General features: G+C 45.8%; 1 protein-coding gene across 1 annotated transcript; it reads left to right on the plus strand.

The window, feature by feature from the left end:
• Positions 1-22,412: 22,412 nt before the first annotated feature.
• On the plus strand, positions 22,413-23,101 carry LOC122010967 (glutathione S-transferase T3-like). The gene is made up of 2 exons (XM_042567422.1): positions 22,413-22,738; positions 22,798-23,101. Exons 1-2 carry the CDS (start codon positions 22,413-22,415, stop codon positions 23,099-23,101), a joined length of 630 nt encoding a protein of 209 aa, XP_042423356.1.
• The last annotated feature ends 480 nt before the right edge of the window (positions 23,102-23,581 follow it).

Consider the following 23,581-nt stretch of genomic DNA (forward strand, 5'->3'; position numbering starts at 1 on the left):
ACCAGACCGATCAGGTCTTCCTCTGGATCGGTCACAGTGACCGATCCAGGCTCCCCTGGACCGATCAGAAACTCTTCTGATCGGTCCACAACTCTGATATTCGATAAGTTCTGATTTGTCTCCACGAAATTCAGAAACCTTTAGAAAATTACAGAAAATTCCAAAAATTGTGAAATTTTGAGGATACATTCCTCATAACATATACTATCAAGGAAAAATAGTTTTCTATGAAAATAACTTCCATTTTTCAATCTTGATACAAAGTTCACAAGTCTTTGAAATAGCTCAAAGTTAACTCATCTTTGTATCAACTTGTTCAATGATGAATGCTCTCACTAGAAAAGCTTCATCAAGGTTTTCAAATCAATTTTGAAATGATTTTAAACCCTTTAATTTGGAACCACAATCTTAGGGCGAAATGTACATGACTCGTACACAAGCTTTCCCTATGATCCCCCAATTTCGAATTAGGTTCATCTAGGTACAAGAACTATGCACCTTGATCCTAACTCATAATCCTAATATCTCACACACGTCTAAGGTGTATCAAACACATCCAAGTCAATTTTGATGTGAGATATGGGTTTAGGTTAGCTTAGGCTAAGTTCTCATGCATTTTCTAAATAACAATTTGCCATATCAAATTGTGTTTTTGTCCTTAAATCAAATTAATTGATTTTAAATGCAAAAGATGATGACATGACATATAATGATATCATAAGTAAAAACATGTGCCGATGTCATGATGTTATGGCATAAAGTGTGAAACTTAAACAAAGCATGACATTTAAACTAATCTAAGCATTATCATGACATTTTAAATGATCATAAAATAAGTATGATGTCATGACATGGCATATGGCAAGCAATATATGACGAATAACACGTAAAGGTATAGAAAATACCTAACTCTAGCCTTAGTTGCCATTTTTGATCATTTTTCCATAAAATCCATATTCCTAAGTGTATTAGACCTAAAATCATATACTAAGGATTTTTAGATCACTATGTGCCAATTAGATTGACCCTAGAAAACTCTTCAATTGTGATTGGCACATCCTAAACACCTTAGGAATGATTTTCCATTTCATTTCCAAGGCTTGATTACACCTTGAAAATTCCTAAAGTGCCACCTTTTGCCATGATTAGGTTAACTACCTATTCAAGTAAGGTTGGCACACTCTAACTCATCTAGCGTGATGAAATCACGCTCCTAGGAACCCAATACCTATTGGAGCTCATTGGGTTTACTAAGTATTCACTAGGGATGACTTCCCTAGCAACCCTTCTAATGACCCTCCTAGGCTTTAAAGCCTTGGTCATTTGGGACTCATCAAGATCAACTCTAGGGGTGACTCTCCTTGTGACCTTGGTGATGGTCTTTCTAGCCCTAGATTTTGTTCCATAATCGAATGGAACATTGTGATAAGTGGGCTTGACCACTTGGGACTTAGGTTTGTGACCCAAACCTTTCTTGTCCTTGGACATTGGTTTTTGACCCTTAAACCTTAGAGTCAAATCCTCAAGAGCCTTTTCTAGAGAGTCAAGTCTTGACCTCAAGACTTGATTTTCTTTCTCTAATACCTCAAGCTTTAATTTATCATTTTTCTTTGAGGTATTCCTAGGCATATGTCTAGAAGTTTTGGGATTTCTACCTAGGTTCTCCTTAGCCTTAGATGAGTTAATTCTAGGGTTAGCATTTCTAGAATTGTCCTTATCTAGGTTAACATGTTTGGCTCCTAAGCTCATGTATTGATTTCTAAGGTTAACATGTTTATCATTATTGGCAATTGCAATAAGGCTACTAGCATGTGTCTTATTATAATTGCAAAAATGAGCCTTAGAGGGTACCTTAGGGTTTGCCTTAGCTCCCCCTATTGATGTGCTCGATCTCTTGTCCTTGTGAGATTGCCTCCCCCTCGGACATTGGCTCCTATAGTGTCCCTTTCGCTTGCATTGGAAGCACACCACGTGCTCCTTGCCCTTGCGTATCGGGACTCCGACTTCCTTGACCTTTGGCGCCGGTGGAGTCTTCCTAATCCTCCTTGGACACTTACTCTTGTAGTGCCCAAATTCCCTACACTCAAAGCACATTATGTGTAATTTGCTAGAAATTAAAATGCTTGAGTTACCTAGGTTTGAGGATGGATGAACGCTCTCTTCTTCATCCCTTCCGGAGATAGAAGCTTCTTCTTCTTGCTCCGAACTTGAAGAAGAACTCTCCTCCACTTCATCCTTAGATGTTGAGTGGCCCTCAACTTCTAATTCGACACTTCCATGATGTGAGCTACTTGGCTCACTTGACTCTTCTTCATGGCTTGAATTGGAGCTCTCCTCATGGAACTTCGTCAAGTTGTTCCACAACTCCTTGGCATTGTTGTAACCACCTATCTTACACAAGATATCGTTAGGTAATGAGAATTCAAAAATTTTCAATACCTCATCGTTGACTAGGGATTGGTGGACTTGTTCCTTGGTCCACTCCTTCTTCTCTAGGGTTTATCCTCTCTTGTCCATCGGAGGCTTGAAACCTAATTGAACACAACTCCAATTTTCAAGGTTAGTCATAAGAAATTACTTCATTCTTACCTTCCAAAACGCGAAGTCGTCGCGATCGTAGAAGGGTGGAATCGTGACATCTTCTCCAAATAGATCCATCTCTAGCTTGTGCTCCCTCGGGTGTTAATCCGGCAAAGAGCGACCTCGCTTTGATACCACTTGTTAGGATCGATGATCGCGGCTAGAGAGGGGGCTGTGAATAGCCGACCCCAAATTCGCGTTTCTTTCTACAAACTAGGGTTAGCGCAGCGGAAATAAAAACAAGAAACGAAACTAGGAAGGAGAAGAAAATCAAACCTAACACGATGATGTAACGAGGTTCGGAGATAAACTCCTACTCCTCGGCGTGTCCGTAAGGTGGACGAAGCCTATCAATCCGTCGGTGGATGAGACCCCGGAAAACCGGCTAATAACAACTCCTTCTGGGTGGAGAAACCTCGCCACAATAACTTGCAACAACAAGATAGAAATACAGCAAGAAATACAAACAATATGAATGTAAAACACCTTGCTTGCCTTCGACTGGTTTCCGTTGATGAAGCAGCAACTTCACGGAAGAACAGCAGCAGCTGACCAGCCGGGGAAGCTCACACGAAGCTTTGGAACTCAGCAAAGCTCAAGAGCACACCAGCAGCTCAGTAGAAAGAAGAGGAAGAAGTATAAGCTTAGAAGCCCTCGATCTCCTTTTATAACCTGCACTGCAAAGAGGACATCGAAGAAGACGAAGATAGCCGTTGTCACTCATAACGGATAGTTCTAGACCGATCAGGCTCCATCCTGATCGGTCCACAGAGCTCCTGATCGGTCATGGGGACCGATCAGGCTAAGCCCTCCTGGACCTTTCTGGACTTAAGGTCTGGACCGATCAGGCATGCTCCTGATCGGTCCAGCTTCATCCTGATCGGTCCCCAGGACCAATCAGATCTTTCTCTGATCGGTCCAGGGACCGATCCCCTTCCTTTTCTCCCGAGCTTCTTGCCTTCTGATCGTTGTTTCCTGATCGGTCTGCAGACCGATCAGATAACACTCAGTAGGCTACTGTTTGGTTACTGATCGGTCACCAGACCGATCCAGATACCCAGTGTATCACTGGATCGATCCACTGATCAATCCCTTTGACCCACTTGGTCTTTCCAACACCAGATGTCCGATCATCCTTGATCCATCTGGATTTTTCCCTTGCCCGGTTTCACTCACCAGGACTTTCACCTAGCTTCACTCACTAGGACTTTTACCTGGCTTCACTCACCAGGGTTTTCCATCTGCCCGACTTCACTCACCAGGACTTCCAAACTGCCTAGCTTCACTCACTAGGTCTTTCCCCTGCCTGGCTTCACTCACCAGGTCTTTTACTTTCACCTAGTTTCACTCACTAGGATTTTCTATCTGCCTTCCTGGTCTAGAGAACGAGCTACCGAGCCCTCTCTGACCTAGTCCGGAGAACGAGCTACCGAGCCCTCTCCGACTGTCCCGGTCGAACGCAGGCTACCAAGCCCTCTCGACCTAGTCAGGAGAACGAGCCACCGAGCCCTCTTGACTTCCACATCCGGTCCAGAGCGAGCTGAGCCCTCTCGACCTAGTCAGGAGAGCAGTGCAGAGCCTCTCCGACTTCCACATGCCAAGCTCCCATACTTGGACTTCTCCGTGCCAAGTCTCCATACTTGGACTTTTCCCGTGCCAAGCTCCCTGCTTGGACTTTTCCGTGCCAAGTCTCCATACTTGGACTTTTCCCGTGCCAAGCTCCCTGCTTGGACTTTTCCGTGCCAAGTCTCCATACTTGGACTTTTCCCGTGCCAAGCTCCCTGCTTGGACTTTTCCGTGCCAAGTCTCCATACTTGGACTTTTCCCGTGCCAAGCTCCCTGCTTGGACTTCTCGAAATAGATCAACTCAAGTCGGGTCAACCAGGTCAACCTTGACCAAGGGTTGCACCCACAACCTCCCAAGTTTCTGTTCTTGTCAAACATCAAGATACAACTTGAGTCAGGTCAACCAGGTCAACCTTGACCTAATGTTGCACCAACAATCTCCCATCAAAGTACAACTCTCTTCTGTTCTCGTCAAACATCAAAATACAACTCGAGTCAGGTCAACTCGAGTCGGGTCAACCAGGTCAACCTTGACCTAAGGTTGCACCAACATTCAGATCACTGGGCTCGTCTTATCACTTCGAACGAGTAGTTGTGACGATGCCGAGCAAGTGACTCAAGTAGTATCGCGCGAGCGACGAGAAATAATGTGGTCCAGGTAGCGGAGATAATGTTGCACCAACAAAAAGGCAGGAGATCGAGCCGAGGGCGCGATCGAGAAGGTGCCGATCCGGCAACCGAAAAAATGCGAATCGAGTAATCGAGAGCGTCGCGCGAGAGATGGTAGCGATGTCGAGCAAACTACGAGAAATAATACCAAGTCGACAATCGGACCGATGTCGAGCGAGCCGCGAAACATCAAGCGAGCGACGAGTAAGATGATAGTAGACTGAGCCACCAAAAGGATGTCGATCAGGTGGATAGACGCCGGGCAGATGATGCTGAGCGCGCGATGTCGGGCGTGCGACCTAGCTCAAGCGTGCGACTGAACGGACGACCAAGCGATACCGGCCGGATGACTACGAGAGTGCTGATCGAGTGGCCCATAGAATGTCAAATGAGTGATCCTAAAATGTCAACCCGGCAATCGAGTACTACTGAGTGGGATGATACCGAGCGGGTGCATCACCTGTGAGCTGAATGGAAGCGTAGTCTAGGAAACGAAGGCGCTCCAAAGCGAAAGTCTTTAGCCGAGCGGGCATAGAGCCCGTGAGATATACTGGTCTGAAACCAGTGGACACTCTTGTCCGTGATTATTAAAGATGGCCCAACCCCGAACGGGAGAGATATGAGATACGATAGGCTGGCCCGCGACCAGTGAAGACTGCTCGATCCCGAACGGGAGAGATAAGTGCTCGTGAAAAACTGCTCGACCCAGAACGGGGGAGATAAAATATTTGAAGCTGGTCCGAGACCAGTGACACCTGCACAACCCCGAACGGGGAAGATAAATGCTCGTGAAGACTGCTCGACCCCGAAGGGGGGAGATAGAATATTCGATAAGCTGGTTTGTGAAGACAGGGGTTTAACGTCACCGCTAGTTGATCTTCAAACCGGTTGTTTATAGTCGCCGGTTCGACTCTAGGGTTTAACGTCACCGTTCAACGGTTTTCAAGCCGGGTGTTTATAGTCCCCGGTTCAATTCTGGAGTTTAACGTCGCCACTCGACGGTCTTCAAGCCGGGTGTTTATAGTCGCTGGTTCGACTCTGGGGTTTAATGTCGCCGCTCGACGGTCTTCAAGCCGGGTGTTTATAGTCGCCGATTCGACTCTGGGGTTTAATGTCGTCGCTCGACGGTCTTCTAGCATAACTCAAACCCGACCGATCGGCACGGGATCTTTGACAATGAGTTCGTGGCTCAAATAATATACGTCCGACCAATCGACACGGGGTCTTCGACATCGAGCCCGTGGATCGGATAATATACGCCCGGTCGATCGGCACGGGGCCTTCGACATCGAGCCCGTGACTCGGATAATATACGCCCAGCCGATCGGCACGGGGCCTTCGACATCGAGCCCGTGGCTCGGCTAATATACACCCGGTCGATCGATACGGGGTCTTCGATATCGAGCCCATGGCTCGGATAATATACGCCCGGCCGATCGGCCCGGGGCCTTCGACATCGATCTCATGGCTCGGTTAATATACGCCCGGTCGATCGACATGGGGTCTTTGACATCGAGCCTGTGGCTCGGATAATATACGCCCGGTCGATTGACACGGGGCCTTCGACATTGAGCCCGTGGCTCAGATAATATACGTCTGGCCGATCGACACGGGGCTTTCGACTTCGAACCCATGGCTCAGATAATATATGCCCGGTCGATCAACACGGGGTCTTCGACATCGAGCGCGTGGCTCAAATAATATATGCCCGACCGATCGACACGGGGGTCCTCGATCGAGGAACTAGGACAGATCATATAACTGAAAGAGAAAAGTTAACGCACAAACTGACCAAGGTCATGAGGATGGTAGAATTTTTCGGCATCGCCCATCTTCACGTTCCAGATCAGGTGTGTTCCCACAGACAGCGCCAAATATGTTCTTGTCGGGAAGCTGAGAAGATGGACCTGCCGGTGTGTCGTGTCTGGAAAGTTGACCGCATCCCCATGACCCGGTGGCGAGCTGTCTTCTTCGTTGACCAAGTCGTCCGAAGTCCTCTGGTCAACAGTACTTGTATCCAACGACCGGGTTACCTCTCCCCGGTACCCCGATGCTCGAGGCGGATCTCACAGATGTATAAGCAGTTGAATAATAGCAAAATAATGAAATAAGCATAAGACAAGTACGGTGACGTACCTTAGCCCCGGGGGGGGGGGGGTGCCCTTGGGTGGATCGGTGAACTGGTAGTGAAGCTGATCGAGTTGTTGTGACTCGGAATAGTGGATGCATCTGAGCTGACCGAAGAGGAGGTTCAGAGGTGACGACATGGAGCCGAATACGGCATGATCCGAAAGGTGAGACACAATCGAAATACAACGGCGACACGGCCGTCATGTGACATCGGCACGCAAGCCGGAATATGATATACAGTCACGACTCATAGGTTGGTCAATAACAATAGCTCACAATACCATTGGTGATACGAAGGATAAAGTACAACGGCTCGATGGACGAATACCCCACAGGTGGCTACCAGGGGCGCAGCGGTGGGTCGGATCTGCGCTGAAATCGACAGAGACCGCGGCTGTAGCGCCACTGGAGTCGATTGTAGTGAATATGCGAAGAAAAACTGTAGGGACCGACCGAGGGGCAACGACGATGGCGCTGTGAGGCTAGTAGAAGTTGTGAGTCGGCCGATGGGCAACTGCTGGAGGGGACGAAGCCAGCACATAGTACCACAGGGGTCCATGGCAGCAGCGGGCAGATGGCCTAAGGCGGCGAGGAGATCTAGCTGCTACTATTCGCAGCCTAGGCGACTGGCATATGACGGAGGAAGGAGGCGTCGGAGGTCGACTGGGGCGACCCCAGCGCCAAAGATGACGCCCGAGTTCGCCGTCGGCGAACGAGTAGGAAGAGGGAGAGGTAGATCCAAAGCAAGCGAAGTCGGCGGCATGTATGAGGGGGAGAGGAGGTGGGAAGAAGTGGTTGGTCCGCCGTCACCCTCGGAGGCGGTGCCCAGAGATAAAGAACAGGTCGTTCCTCTTCTTGGTGGCAGCGGCGGAGCCCCAAAATGAAGCCCCCCTTGTTCTTGGTGAACAGTGCCACCATTAAAAACCAAACCCTTAAAACCTCAAATGATCAAAATGCCCCCCCTCTTTCTTCTTAATTCCTACCAAATCCTAAAGGCTACATCCGCATCACTCACTTATAATTCGCACTTGGTAAGAGTCTGGAAGCGTGAGAGCATGCTAACTTATAACTCGTGTTGGGGCAAGAGTTTAGAGGCGTGAGAGCATGCTCACTTATAACTCGTGCTGGGGCTAGAGTCTGGAGGTGTGAGAGCATGCTCACTTATAACTCACGCTACGGTGAGAGTCTGGAATCCCGACCTAGAAGTCGTTTGACAGTCCTACTGTGAATGAATTTAGCAGACCAACCGGGAATTGGTTTAGAAGGGCAGCATTTGTGGCTTTAAGGAGTTATGCTCATAGACTTAGCCTAATACTCCTGCGATCACAAAGTGCATTACATAAGACTTTAGTCAAATTTGAATCTTACTCTGATTCCGAGGATGGGTGGAGGCGCCAAATTTTGATCAACACTTCCCACCGCCTCTTGGTTCATTTCCTGAGGCTGTCGTCTGAAATTTTTGATCCTCGAGGCATGCTCTTCATGAGGTAGGGTGCTCCTGTTTGCATATCACCTCCATGATTTCCCTGTCACTTCCATCATAAATACCCTTTCATAGGGAGCTGACACGTGATCCACGAACTTTACTTGTTATGATGTTTGACGCAAGCTTTCTGCACATGACCCCAGGGTGCTTCTCCTCTAGATCCGATGGCTGATGTGTGCTTTGTCGTTTCAATTGTCTAGCTCACATCCCGATGTTCCCTAAGGGTTTTGATTTAAAAACCCTAAAGGTCATTTGTCGTTGCTCATTAGCGCTTCGCCTTCCTTCGACCCTTCCTTCTCTACTTGCTTTTGCTCGCTCGCCTTCCTCTTCGTGCATCTCTTATGTAAGTACTTCTCCTCCTTCATCTTCTGCTCCCTCCTTTTTCGACCTTACAATGGTCGGCGAGATGGTAGTACCCTGGTACGTGTATTTCCATTTTGATTTGGATAGGAGTGACCTTAGGTGTATTCATTTTAGCTTGCAACTTTTGGAGGTATACAAGCTTCGCCCCCTGGGGTCTAATGACCATCCTTATCCTCCTCCCGCCGGCTTCATGACTTTCTTCAAAGATCAGCTTCTCAGCGGTCTTCGCTTTCCTATCCCTTCCTTCTTTTCTTCTTTGAGCCAGTATTTTGATATTTCCCTATCTCAATTTGCCTCCAATGTCTTTCGCGCTATACGTGGAATGATGATTCTTTGTCGCCTATATCAAATCCCTTTGACTCCATAACTTTTCCACTATTTATATTCCCTTAAACACTTAGAACCGGATGTTTTCATGGTACAATCTCGGACCGGATATAAGTTCTTCGAAGGAATGCCTTCTTCCAATAAAGGTTAGAAGTCTTGATTCTTCTATGTCCAATTACTTGAACCTGTGTCTTGGCCTGTTGAATGGTGTCACACTTTTCAAGCTCCCTTCGAGCTAAGGGACCATTAACATCGACCAGACTACCTCACGACTTCTGAGAAACTGGAGGGAGTGCAACTTCGGCTTTCCTCTCTGCTACGAGAGAGTGTGTTGCACACTTTTGGGCTTAGCCCCATCCCGACGCCTTTGAGCGCTCCTTTTGGTAAGATCTAATATCTCTCATTTTAGGTCTTCACTAACTGAGGTATCTTCTTTTTGCTTGCAGAAGTTGTCATGTTTTGCGCTTTGGTGCTCGACTCCTCTGCGATGCACAACGAGATTCTACGGAAGCAAGGTTAAGAGATCATGGCAGGCCAGGAAGTTCCTCAGGCTAGCGCCTCAATAGAGGCTTCTTCTCAATAGTCTGGGGATCCTGAGGCCCCTAGAACTGAATCCATCCCCACCAAGGCAGCTGCTGGCGAGAGGGCTCCTTCTCCAACTCTTGAGCAGCGTTTACGCCTTCGGCATAAAAGGCGACACGTTACCCCATCAGTCCAGTCTTCACCTCAGAGGCTACCTACGTCTCAGGAGTCCTCCAAAGCCAAACCCCTTGCCCAGGCAAGCACTCCCCTTACCACAGAGGATGTGGCCTCTTCTCCTGTTCAAGTCTCCGCCCCAGAACAGACCCTCTCCTGAGTGGAAGACCAGCCCAAGGCTTCTACGCCTTCCACTCTACCATCCTCGAGCCAACTACCCACTTCGGCTCCTGCTCCTTCTTCTCGTCCTAAAGAGCGCTTCAAGAGCTGGTGTGCCTTCACCTCTTCCTTCCAACTGCCCTCCTTACAAGTGTTGGGCTCCAGTCCTTCCACCAGCATATCTCCCAATTGTGGTTAGGTGTAACTCCATGGGGCTCTGTCTGACTCATGGAAAAGCACCACCGACCAGGTTTTGGAATGCCCCCAACTGGAGTTGGTTGACCTATTCTCTCAATGGCTAGTATCGGTGAGTTTTATCTATTTCTTTTTCGTGTATTTGAAATACTGTTAATTCTCCTTCTGCTCTTGACAGACCTGTGTCAAGGGGCTAAGCCTCTCACAATACGTGGCCGGTCCACATCAGGAGAATGAGTCCTTGAGGGCTCGTATTCAGGAGATGACGTCTTCTATGACTGCCAACCGCGTTTTTTACCTGACCACTACTGACAACCCAATCCAATTTTATTTGCATACTGTTGAGGAGAAGAACCAAGCTGTCAGAGGCATGACTCATGCAGAAACGGAGAAAGTACAGTCCCTGCAGACCGCCCTAAAGACTAGCGAGTCCAAATTTAAGTATGAGGGCTTGCGGCATGCCTAGATCTTAGCTGACCTAAAGGAGAGGAAAGCAGAGGTGATCACCCTCTCTTCGTAACTGTGGGAGTTCCAAGAGGCGTACAACTCTCCTGGAGAGGGACCTGGCGACCAAAAAGGCATATCTGTCAGCTGACGCTGATCGAGAGGTTGCCCTTCAGAAATAGTGGGAGGCGTCTCAAGCTTCTTTCAAGTCTCTGCGAGATGAACTTTCAGCGACTAAGGCAGAGACCACAGCCACACGCCTAGAATTAACTGAGGCACAGGCTGAAGCCCTCAAAGCTGGGGAAGAGCTGAAGGATTATCAAGAGGGCGAGAGCTCTCGTCTGGCAGCTTACAAAGGCTCCTACCTAACCTCTAAAGAGTTCGGGTTGAAGATAGGCAACCTTATTGATCAAATGATTTGCTATGGTAGCACAGGGGCCTTGTTGCAGCTGCAGGAGCAAGGCTTTCTCCAGTCAATTCCCCCTAATACCTTCCTGGACCGGGCCCGTCTCTTGAAAGAGCTCCTTGACGAAGCATTCCCCTCCTTTGACTAGTCTGTATTCACCTTGTAACTTTCTTCTTTTTTCTACCAGGGTGTAAGGTCTCACCTCTTTCTGTAGCCTTGGAAATTATGAAAAATATATGATCGAGCAGACTACTCGTATGCAGTGTATTGCTTACTTATTATGCTCGCCCGAGTCCTATGCTCCTTTCATCTTATATGTTTGAGTAGTTTGTTAAGTGTTTATCCTTTTTGCAGGTGCTTGGTCAACTTAAGGCTCAGTTAAGTATCAGCGGCCTGCTAGTTTGATATCTAAGTAGGCTTTAGTCTAGGGTTTTTGCCTGGTTAGGCCGGGTCAGCTTAACACTTATGCAAGCGTCAGGGCATGCGTCCGTGAAGGTCACTTTACCTAATTGTGCATCTATCCTGACTGGTTGATTCAATCCCCTGGCCGAGTTTAGCGATTTAGCTACTTGATTAGTCACGAGTCTGATTAGTCGCGAGCCACCATACTCTAGGGTCCCCAACCGAGTTTCGCGATCTAATTACTCGATTAGTCCCGGGCCATGATACCTAATAGTCCCCTTGCAGGTCTGAGGGAGAGCTACTGTAGCATCGCCTATTCGCGAAGCCATGACAACTCCTTATCCCCTTTTTACCATGTGTCCCACACCCCAGCTTTTTCTGACACTACCTCTGAGCATAATTTTCTATGCCGATCCTATGGCCAGCATTGCTTTTAAGCCTATGGCTGAAGCCAGCTACCTTATGTATGGATCACATGATTGGCGCTGATGACGAGGCCCTCTGCGTCCCCCTTGACAACTATAAATATCCTTCTCCTACCGCTCCACTGAACCTTAGCTTTTGCCTCTAGCTTAAGTCTTCCTCTTATTTATGTTATCTTCTGTGTTCTGACTCTTCTGCTTTGTGTTTGCAACTTCTCATGGACTCCCCTATGCTTGCATACGTTCATGGAGTCTTGACCTTCACCAGTGTAGATCTGGATGATCTCCGCTTAAAGTACGAAGTCCCAATGGCGATGCACATCATCATACCCTCTGAGGTTCATAGGGTCTCTTCCCTTCCGACGAGTTATGTGACTTTTTTCAAAGAGCAGTTTGTCGCCGACCTCCGTTTTCTTATCCACTCTTTCTTCTCTGACGTGAGTCGTTACTTCTGCATTCTTCTTTGTCAACTTACTTCCAATTCCATGTGGATCTTGTGTGAATCCGTTCTCCTTTGTGAAGTGTGTGACGCCCCTTGGACTCCTCGTCTATTCCACTGGTTCTTCATCCATCATCACCATAATGAGGGTCTTTTCCGTCTCCAAGCCCGTACTTGTATTGCCTTCTTTCCCCCCCCCTCCCCCCCCCCCCCCCCCCCCCATCGTCGAAATCAGAATGGAAGGATAAATATTTTTTCCTATGTTTCCCCATCGTCGTGGAGTGGCCTACCCAGTGGCGATCAACCCTTTCTTTGGCACCCTATCTGGGGGATTATCGAACATACCCCAACTTTATGGAGGCATCCGCGCAACTGGAAGGTTGGCATTTCAACTTGCTCATGCTTCTGACGGAAAATGTGCTATTTCTATTCAGGTTGAGCCACATGTCTTCAAAGCTACCACATTCTCTAGGTAAGGATTATCCTGCACTGACCTACCTTCACCATCTTATTCTGATTCTGGTGCTTTCTTGCAGAAAATACTCTGACTTGAACATCCCTGACCAGGCCTCTCCCACTAAAAGATTTGGAAATAAATCGTCGAAGACGCATAATTTTGGATAGGTGGGGTCTTTCACATTCTGCTTTGCCCGCTCTAGGGGCGGTTGCCCCAACTATTTCTTGTCTCGCCGCTTAGGCAACCCCCTATGTTCGTTCTGTTCTTGAACCTATAAGGTGTACTCCACCAATTCTCCTGCTCGTCGGCCCCTGACTTCATCAAAGGAGTCAGACTCGGATGAACAATCACTTTCTCAGCGGCCTAGACGCAGACTTGCAGAGTCACGTCCGGTAGTCGAAGGGCCCAGTTTGACTCAAGCACCCAGGTCGACTCCATCTCCCACTTTGGCTTCCCGAGTCCCGGTCAGCTCTATCGCTCCCTCAGAAGGCTAATGCGGGGACCCTCGAGGAAGAAATCCATACGTTAAGGAAGAGATTGCTACAGAAAGGCCTTCCGCGCCACCATTCCAGGCTACCCCAACTGCCCAGGTTGGGTCTTCCTCCTCCCGACCGTCCACGTCTACTCAACCTAACTCCAGCGAGACCATTACTGGGCCATCACAATCTCAGCCTTCTTCTCATGGGGATTGTGTCATCACCCAGCTGCCAAGACTTGCAGTATCCTACTGTGGGGACAATTAGTGACTCATTGGGAGGAGTGTTTGCATCAAATGTATACTCTTTGCTTGCCTGCTCAGTTGGACCGATTCTTGGAAAGAGCTACTGTGGTAAGCCCTCACTCTCTCTTATTGCTCCTCTTCTCTTCTAACTTGTAGCTTATCTGCACGGGTGTTTGTTAAGTCACTACTACTAAGTCAGACGTTCTCCCACATACATCAGCAGAAGAAGATCTTAAAGGATCGTGTTGCTGACCTGGAGTTGCAACTATCTGACCCTTCCTCGATTGTCTCCTAGTTAAAAGCAGAGGTAGAGAATTTAAGAAAAGCAAATGCATCCTAGGAACAGCTCTTAGGTGAAGCCTTAATGGAGGCTAACCGACTACGGGATGATAAGAAGAGACTGGAGACTCTACAACAGTCAATTGAGGCTAAATGCCAAGAGGAGCTGACCCTCAAGGAGAAGGCACAATCAGAATTGATTTAGCAAACTGCAGCCCTAGAGGACTTCATGTTTATGCATAAGCATGAGATGGATCGCCTAACCCAGGAGCTGAACTCCAAGGATATGCTCCTTAAAGACCATAGAAGGGATCTAGAGTCTCAAACAACAGAGTTGGGCTCCTTGCAGGTAGAGCTGTCTCAGACCCAGTCTGCCTTATCTAGCTCTATTATTGCCTTAGAGACTTATAAGGCCATGGAGAGCGATCATCTACAAGCGAGTCGGGAAGAATACTTATGTTTTTTCAGAGTTTGGATCTCAAGTGGGGGATCGTTTCGTTCGGTCTGTGGCCTATGGTGTAGTAGGAGTGATCCAACAACTCAAGGAGAGAGGGTATCTATCCCTCAACCCTCCTGAGGACTTTCTAGACCATCGTCGGATTCTCAAAGAGATGCCCGACAATATCTTTTCTGAATTTAAATAATCTTTTATATTGTATATGGTACATTTGCCCGACCTACTTATAAAAGTTAATTTTCATTATGTACTGCTTCCTCTTTGGATTTTATACCTTTTGTTAGTCTTTACCCAATGGAGCTTGAGCTGCTTAGCACTAGCACGAGGACTCGAACAGGTCTTTAAAGAAGATTCAACCACATTCTAGACCGAGTTACCCCGACCGGCCATTTTATGCCCAGACGAGTCATGCTGTCTCGATCTCAAATCTTACAAAGGAGTGACTTACTTAGGTACGATAAGGATGGAGGTAGTTAGCACTCCATGGGCAATCCAACCTCCTACCCTGAGCGTCTTGCAGGTAATAGGCAACTGACGCTACCATTTTAACAACTTTATATGACCCGTCCCACTGAGGTGCTAACTTGGTCACGTCTCCTACACGCTTTGTCCTTTTCCATAGTAAGTCTCATTCTTCGAAGAAGCGGGGAATCACCCTCCTATCATAATTTTGACACATCTGTTGCCGATATGCAATCAATCGGGCGGCTGCTTGTTCTTGGGTTTCATTGATAAAGTCCAATTCTAAAAATCGCCGCTCGACATTTTCCTCATCATACAGCAGCCTTTTGACGGATGACACCCCAATTTTATGGGCACAACTGCCTCACTACCGTAGACCAGGTGCAACGGGGTGAGCCCGGTGCTTTCTCGTAGAGTCGTGCGGTATGCCCAAAGGATGCTAGGCAGCTCTTCCACCCAATCACCGCTTACAAGATCCAGCTTGACCTTCAACCCCCAAACTATCTCTCTATTGGTGACCTCCGTCTGTCCATTACTTTGAGGATAAGCCACGGACGTGAAGGCCTGGGTTATTCCAAACCCTTGACACCATTCCTGGATCTTGCGTCCTTGGAACCATCTCTCATTATCTAAGACCAGCTTGTGCGATATTCCAAATCGGCATAGGATGTTCTTCCATAGAAATTGAATAACGACTCCCTCAGTAATCCTGGCTAAGGCTTCTGCTTCCACCCATTTAGAAAAGTAGTCGACTACTACGAGTAAGAATTGTCTCTGACCTGGTGCCATTGGGAATAGTTCTATAATGCCCATGCCCCATTGATTAAAGGAGCATGTGACTATTGAGGTTTTTAGTGTATTGGTCGGTCGATGGGTCAGGTTCTGATACTTTTGGCAAGATAGGCAGGTATTCACTAATCGTTGGACATCTCTCTGCAGAGTGGACAAAAAATACCAGACCAGTAATATTTGTTGAGCCAGCATCCTTCCTCTAACGTGGTTACCACAACACCCTTGATGTACTTCCTGCAAGGCATACTCCACCTCATCCGTGCCTAAGCATTTGAGCAGTGGTCTAGAAAATGCCCACATGTACAGCTGATCCCCAATCAGAGTGTATACGTGAGCTCTCCTCCTGATCAATCTAGCTTCTTCAGGATCGGCAGGTAGGGTGCCTTGTTGAAGATAAATGATCATTGAGACTCTCCGGTCGATCGACTCTTCTATGTTGTTCTGTTGGTCTATCTGAACTATTAGGAAGCTTTGGGTTATCAACCTATCCAGTACCCATGTGGTCATAAAGCTAGCCATTTTGTCTAATTTATTAGCTCTCTGGTCTTCTGCTCAAGGAATCTTGATCACTGTAACTTCCTTGAAGTATTCCTTCATTTTCTCATATGCTTCTCTATATAGCTGCATCTTCTCATTGTTAACCTCAAAGTTACCAACCACTTGCTGAGCTACCAGTTGAGAGTCTGAGTGAATGATTACCCGGGTTGCCCCCACATGCCAAGCTTCTTGCAATCCTACTAGTAGTGCTTCATACGCCACTTCGTTGTTGGTGGCTCTGAAGTTTAATCAAACAGCCAATTGCATGATATCTTCTTAAGGAGATATGAGGAGTACTCCTATTCCACTTCCCCGCTGAGTGGATGACCCGTCCACATACACTTTCCATGTTTCCTCCAAATCAGGCTGATGGACCTCCGTAAAAAAATTTGCCAAAGCTTGTGCTTTAATCGTCATTCGGGGCTGATACTGTATGTCATATTCTTCCAGCTCAGCTGCCCATTTGATGAGACGATCAAGCACCTCTATGTTGGTAAGTGTCTTCCCTATGGTACTATTGGTCAGGACCGTGATCGGGTGCGCTAAGAAATAAGGTCGCAGGCGACAGGCCATGAGAATCAATCCGTAAACTAACTTCTCTAGGGACGTATATCGAGACTCGATCCATTTCAATAAATGACTAAAGAAATATACTAGCCATTGTACATCATCCTGTTCTTTCACCAACACCGCTCCCATGACCCCAGGGGTAGCTGACAGATAGACCAAGAGTGGCTCCCCTGCAATAGGTTCAAACAGTGAGGGCAAGATCACCAGGTGCTTTTTCAACTCTTCGAATGCCTGGTTGCATTCTTCATCCTATTGAAACTTGGTCTCTCTCCTGAGCACCTTGAAGAAAGACAGTGCTCGATATGCAGACCGAGATATAAACCTGATAGCGCAGTTATTCTGGCCACCAACTTTTGTGCTTCTTTCAGATTCTGAGGCGCTTTCATGTCTCGAAGTGCTTGAACCTTCTCTGGGTTAGCCTCAATTCCCCGCTCGGTAACGAGGTATCCTAGGAATTTTTCCCTGAGCTCCAAACAGACACTTTAATGAATTTAATTTTAGCCCATATTGTCGTAACGTGCCACAAGTCTCTTCTATGTCAGAAATCAAATTTATGGCTAAGGTGGATTTGATGAGGTTACCGTCCACATAGACCTTCACGTTATGTCCTATCCGCTCTCGGAAGATCTTATCCATCATTCTTTGGTAGGTAGCTCCTACATTTCATAATCCAAAAGGCATGACGGTATAACAGAAAGTACCATCTGTCGTGATGAAGCTAACCTTCTCCTGATCTTCCAGCACTTGAGGGATTTGGTGGTATCCCAAGTAAGTGTCTAGCATGTAGATTCTTTCGCAGCCCGAGGTTGAGTCTACTATCTGATCAATTCTGGGTAGCAGGTAACAGTCCTTAGGGCTAGCACGGTTGAGGTCTCGGGAGTCGATGCAGACTCTCCACTTGTTAAGTTTGGATATCAGTACCATATTAGAGAGCCAAGGTGGAAATTGTACTTCTCTAATGTATCTTGCTTTCAAGAGCTAATCCACCTCATCTTGGATGATCTTATTTTGTTCAGCCGAGAAGTTCCGCTTCTTCTGCTTGATCAGCTGGGAATCAGGCAGAAGATGTAGTTTGTGTTCAGCTACCCCAGGCTTGATGCCGGGTAGCTCTTTGGGGGACTAAGCGAAGACGTCTCTATTATGTGTCAAGCATTTGACCAGATCTGTCTTGATCTCGATTAGCAGGTCACTAGCTTGGGATAGAGTTGAACCTCCTCCCAAGGGATGAGTTCTCTACTATGGGTAGAGACTCCTCTTGGATGACGTGGATCTCTTCATCCTGAGTTCTTTGAGCCTTATGGGCCTCCACTTTCACTATGTCGATGTAACATCTACGAGAGACCAGTTGCTCTCCTCTGACTTCCCCGACCTGATCTCCCACAGGGAATTTAATTTTCTAATGAAAAGTGGAGACTATCGCCCGAAATTCATGCAATGCTGGTCTTCCCAAGATGACGTTGTAGGAGGATGGCGAATCCACCACAATGAAAGTGTTTCTTCGCGTCCTCAATAGGGGTTTGCTACCCAGAGAGATGACTAGCTTAATTTGGCCCATCGGTCTTACTTCATTGTCGGTGAAATCGTATAATGAAGTGGTCACAGGCTGGAGCTCACTAGCATCGATCTGCATGCCCTCGAATGCATTCTTGAACAGCACGTTGATAGAGCTTCCGGTATCAACGAAAACCCTGGCCACGTGACTGTTTGCTATGACATCTTTGATTATTAGGGCATTATCATGAGGGAGCTCCAACCCCTCTAGGTCTTGCGGCCCAAAACTGATTATGGACCTGACAGCTTGTTCTCGACTGCATCCTACAGCATGTATCTCCAGGCGACGTTCATGAGATTTTCGAGCCCTAGCCAACTCTCCGTCCGTGGGCCCTTCGGAGATCATATTGATCTCTCGGATGATCGCATTTCCCTTATTCTCCTCCTCCGGGGATTCCCCTGGCCCCTTGCCCCGGCCTGGCTACTAGCTTCCCTGACCTATATTTTCTGGCAGGGATTTACCTGACTGACCTGTTGCAGTAGGCTGGCTAGCCAGCAACCTCTGAAGTTTGGGCGCGATCTCAAGTGGAGACAGGTCTAGTTCAGCTACACGCTGAGAGTCACGGGCGAACTAGATGCAATCCCCAGTGGCATGGGTGTGAGACCGGTGGTAAGTGTAATAGTGAGGTCCCCATTGATCGGGTCTTGGGGCTTGGACAGCTTCTACCCTTTGGGCCATTCGAGAGTCCTGCTTGGGTGGGAATCCCTAGTACGCGGAAGAGGTTGAGTCGGCGATTGGGGCGACCTCTTCTCCGATTTATTGGGAGGAGTAGGTGCCTTGTCCACTTTCCGCCGTGCCGCCTGGGCTTTTTCTACGTTGATGTAATTGGCGACCTTCCTTAGAATCTCATCGAAGTTCTTCACAAGCTCTCGGATGAGGCTCGGAAGAACTTCCCTTCCACCAGACCATGGGAGAAGACGCTCATCAGTATTTCAGAGGTGGCGGACGGAATGCCCTGGGCTACCTGGTTGAAGCGTTTGATATAGCCTCTCAAGGGCTCTATAGACCCGCTTGAGGGCAAAGTGACAATGGTCTGTCTTCTGGTACTTCCTGCTACTAGCGAAATGGCGCAGGAAAATAGTCTTAAAGTCATGGAAGCAGGTGATGGACCCATTCGGCAACCCATCGAACCATTTTTGTACCGAGCCAGACAGAGTGTTTAAGAACACTTGGCACTTGATGACGTCGCTGTATTAGTGCAGCAGCACAACATTCCGAAACTTTCGAAGATGATCCTCTGAGTCCTTGCTACCGTCATACTCTTCAATAGCTGGGGGCTTGTACCTCTTCGATAGCTTCTCCTCGAGTACCTTTAGAGAGAAGGACACTTGCTCCTCAAGCTCCCCCGGGCTCCTCCCTGAGGACTATGACTTTCTCTTTCTTTGAATCTCTAGGCGAGGAGCTCTCCGTGATAGAGGTATGTGGTTGCTCTTTCTTATTGTAATAGTTCGGGCCCTTGTGGTAATAGTCCAGACCAGACTCCTGATAGAAGGATGGAGGGGAATCCTCGGGCTATTTTCTCTTAGATCCCCTATTCGAGACGCGAGTCGGGTCCTTGGAAATCGTAGGCATCTTGTACGGCCGTGAAGTAGTGGTTTGTTTTTCGGAAGCCGCCCCCGCCTCTTAGCCTCCTTGAACAGTTCATACTCCCCTACCATCATGGTGATGTTGATTCTTTCGGTCTCCTCCATCTTCACGCTCCAGAATAGGTGAAGGAAGTTCCCACAGATGACGTCAAATTGATTCTATCTGAAATCTGAGTCAGATGAAAGCCAGATGAGTTGTTACTGGTGTTGACAGGAACCCAATTATGACACTCTTATCGTACGTGCCCAAGAGAACGAACTCTCATGTGGCGTTGACGAATGGTTGTCCCTGAGTCGGCAGTACTTCGGTACTTTAAGCTCTGCGCACACTTAGACAAGCACATGGAACATTAGAGACCAGACACCAGGGAAAAAGTCCCCGGCGCAGGCCCTCCGACGCTCAAGTCAGGTACTTTTTCCCTAAAAGAACAATGTACGAAGGAAAAAGAACTGTAGAAGACAAGTGTGAATGTGCGAGAGAGCGTACCTGCTCAAGGGAGATGACCTCCCTTTTTGTATGACCGTGCGTACATCTGGAGACTGACCGATGTCAAAGAATGTCAGGTGTCAGGACCTATCAAGTAATGGAGAACACGCGGCACCCTCTCATGGACCGGAAGAATGTTCTATTCGCAGATGACCGCAAACCATTAAATATTCCTTGACATATAGCAGTTATTCTCTGATAGCCAGTTACGATTCTCTGACCTTGTTGTCGTCTAGCGCCTTCTGTTTCGCCCGAGTTTGACTAGGGACAGCTTGGGATGATCTGTCAAGTATAACACCTGGTTTGAGTCTTGATGAGAGGGACGAGCTGTGGTGAGCCTCATCTTCCCTTTTGGATTGCCCAAGAGTCGACCGAGAGTCAGCCTACCGAGAGTACCAGGTCTAGATATGTAACCCGAGCTAAGAAACTCCGACCAGTCAGGTCAGGTTAGGCATTACCCCCGGTCACATCCCATATCTCAGATCTAGGATCCTGATATGTAAGCACCCGATCGGGAATCATGCGGTTGATGACGTCAGACGACCCATTTTTTCTTTCTCTAATTGTTGACTGTCACGTCCTCCTGACTGCTGATTACTATGTCCCCTTGACTTCTGACTGACATATCCTCTTGACTTTTGACTATCACACCTCTTTTACTTCTGATTACCTGATTATCGGACCCTCAATTAGATTCATGATATCTTGCATATATATAGTAGAAGGCCTTTTTCAGGGTTCTAACTTCTCTGTCCGTTTCAGTTATAAATAGCCCTTTCTCATTTCCCCGTCCAAACAACTCACACATTTTCTGGAGATAAAATTTATTTTAAACTTTCATTAATATATTAGTTTTATTAAAAATTTCTTTATATAAATAATTATTAATATACATTATGTGTGGAGTGGAATTTAACCTACTTCTGTTCTGCAACATGCTTAAGTCGTCCCGTTCGATTATATTTTTTTGTATGTTGTTGTATTTCTAATATGTATTTCAAGTGTTGAAGTTGGGCAGGTTGATTGAAAGTACAAAAGGTTAAAAATTTACCAAGGATTTGGCTTCTTGATAAAAAGTTTGACTATGCGCTTAGTAGATTGATTGAAATTTGTTGAAAGTTTGAGAGGTCAAGTTTAAAGGTGAGTATTTGGTTCAAATGCTGAATTGAATTTATTAAAATTAGATTAATCAATTTTTTTTATTCTTATTGTTAAAACTTACAAATTGAAAGGATAAAAAAATAAAAAAACTTTTAATCAGTTTTTAAAATTCAAAATTAAAATTCAACTGATTTAATTGAAATGATTAATATTTTATTAAAAAAATTGAACTTCTAAATAAATCTAACTGAAATTTTGACAAGAAATTTGTCAGGACTTACATAATAAAGTAAGATTGTTGGCTCAATAACTTAACCATTCTTGAGATTTGTTTTTTTAGTAAAATCTACTTAGAGAGTTGGTTGTCTAACGATGTGTCGAGTCAACTCAAGACTTGATTGCATTAAATAAATTAGAATTTAGAGCTTAATAACAAGTAAACAAACCAAGTTCACTTGACTTTACTTAGTAACCATATAAAATACGTTTGAATAAGAGCATCTGTAATGCTCTATTAATAGGGGTGTTATAATATCTCTGGGTATTAACATCCATTATGGAGGAGTGTTATAACATTCCTCCACTGAACGCATTCAAAGAATTGAACAGGTTCAAGCAACGTGGGATGAGCCAACAAAGCGTGTGTGTGTTTTTTTAATTTTATTTATTAAAAAATTAAAATTTTAAAATTAATAATTGAATAAAACGAATAGTTTTTTAATGACTAGTTCGAAATTCCATCTATAAATATTCTCCCCATCTATTTTTTTTTTTAAGTTCTTACAATCTCATTTTCTGTCCGAAATGGATGAAAATAATAAGATATTTTTACAAATTTCTTAAATTCTACAAACAACTTGCAAGAATATTCATCTTTCCAAAATCCATAAATTCCATCAAATTATTAATACCCACATCTATTTTCAAATATGTCGTTTCCTCCATAAAATCTTCAAAATTTCTAAGGTTTTGAAAATTCTATAAATTATCTGAATTATGCCCCTCGATGTCCATATCAACTGTTTCTAGCCGAATATTGGCAAAACATGAGTCATCCGTATTTCACGCCGTCGGTTGTTCATGGATAGGGTACCCTGCACACAACTGGTATGTCTTTCACTCCTTCGATGTTGAATGAACTTGCAACTCCGACTTTTGTCCCGGAGATTCAACTTTTTGACCGTGAATTCCCAATTGAAGTGGTCAATTTTGAAAAAGCGATTTCAAATGTTAAGGGTACAAGAAAGCGTTCAAGTTGGACAAAGGTTAAAGACGAGGTCTTAGCGAAAAGTTTTGTCACTATCAACGATGATCCAATAATTGGCAATGATCATAAGGCGGATGCTTTAAGGGGACGTGTTGCAAGCTACTACAATGAAAATCGTCCCCAGATTCAAAAACCAGAAGTGCAAATATTATACGGTCACATTGGTACAATACAATTCAAAAGAAGGTATATCGATTCAATACAAATTATAATAGTGTTTGCAGTTTATATCGAAGTGGTCACAGTGACAAAGATATAGTGAGGTTTGAGTACGAAAAATATCGATCCGAAAATAATGGTGTTGCATTCAATCTCGAGCATGTGCGGAGAATTGTCAAAGACCATCTAATGTTTACTCCATATTCCGCTGATCACTTTGTGGCCACAAAGAAGACAAGAACCTCAGAGTCGGGAGAAAATAACACCTCTTCCAACCAAGATGTGAGTATAGACCTGGATGATGAAGATACTCGTCCAATGGGACAGAAGACAGTAAAAAGAAAGGGAAAAGACAAAGTAAAATCGACCATGGAGGATCTGAAACTATAACAATATTTTCACAAAGTTCATTGAGTACACAAGCGTGAAGAAGTCCGAAGTCGATTGGAAACAAAAGTAACTCGAAGTAGAGGAGATTAAGGCAAAAGCGGCCTTGTCTAAATTTGAAGCTAAGAATCATCGCTTGAAGTTGAAGGAGTATAAAATATTGAAAAAAGACACCTTACAGATGACAAAGAAGCAGCTTATCATACATCAATGTCTATGCCAGAATATTAGGTCGAGATGGAATATCTAAATTGTTTACTCGACGTTCATTTTATAGTATTATTGTATTTTCGAGTGATTGTAATTTTTAATTATTGTATTTCTCATTTTAATTAATGTGATTTTCAATTATTATAATTTTTCAAAATAGTCGTTGTAAACTATCTATTGCAACTAGCCGTTGCAGACTAGCCGTTGCAACTAGCAGTTGTAAACTAGCCGTTACATGAGAAAAACAATATATATAGACACATTGTGCTACGA

Source organism: Zingiber officinale, chromosome 8A (assembly GCF_018446385.1).
Source record: "Zingiber officinale cultivar Zhangliang chromosome 8A, Zo_v1.1, whole genome shotgun sequence".
NCBI classification, from domain to species: Eukaryota; Viridiplantae; Streptophyta; class Magnoliopsida; order Zingiberales; family Zingiberaceae; genus Zingiber; species Zingiber officinale.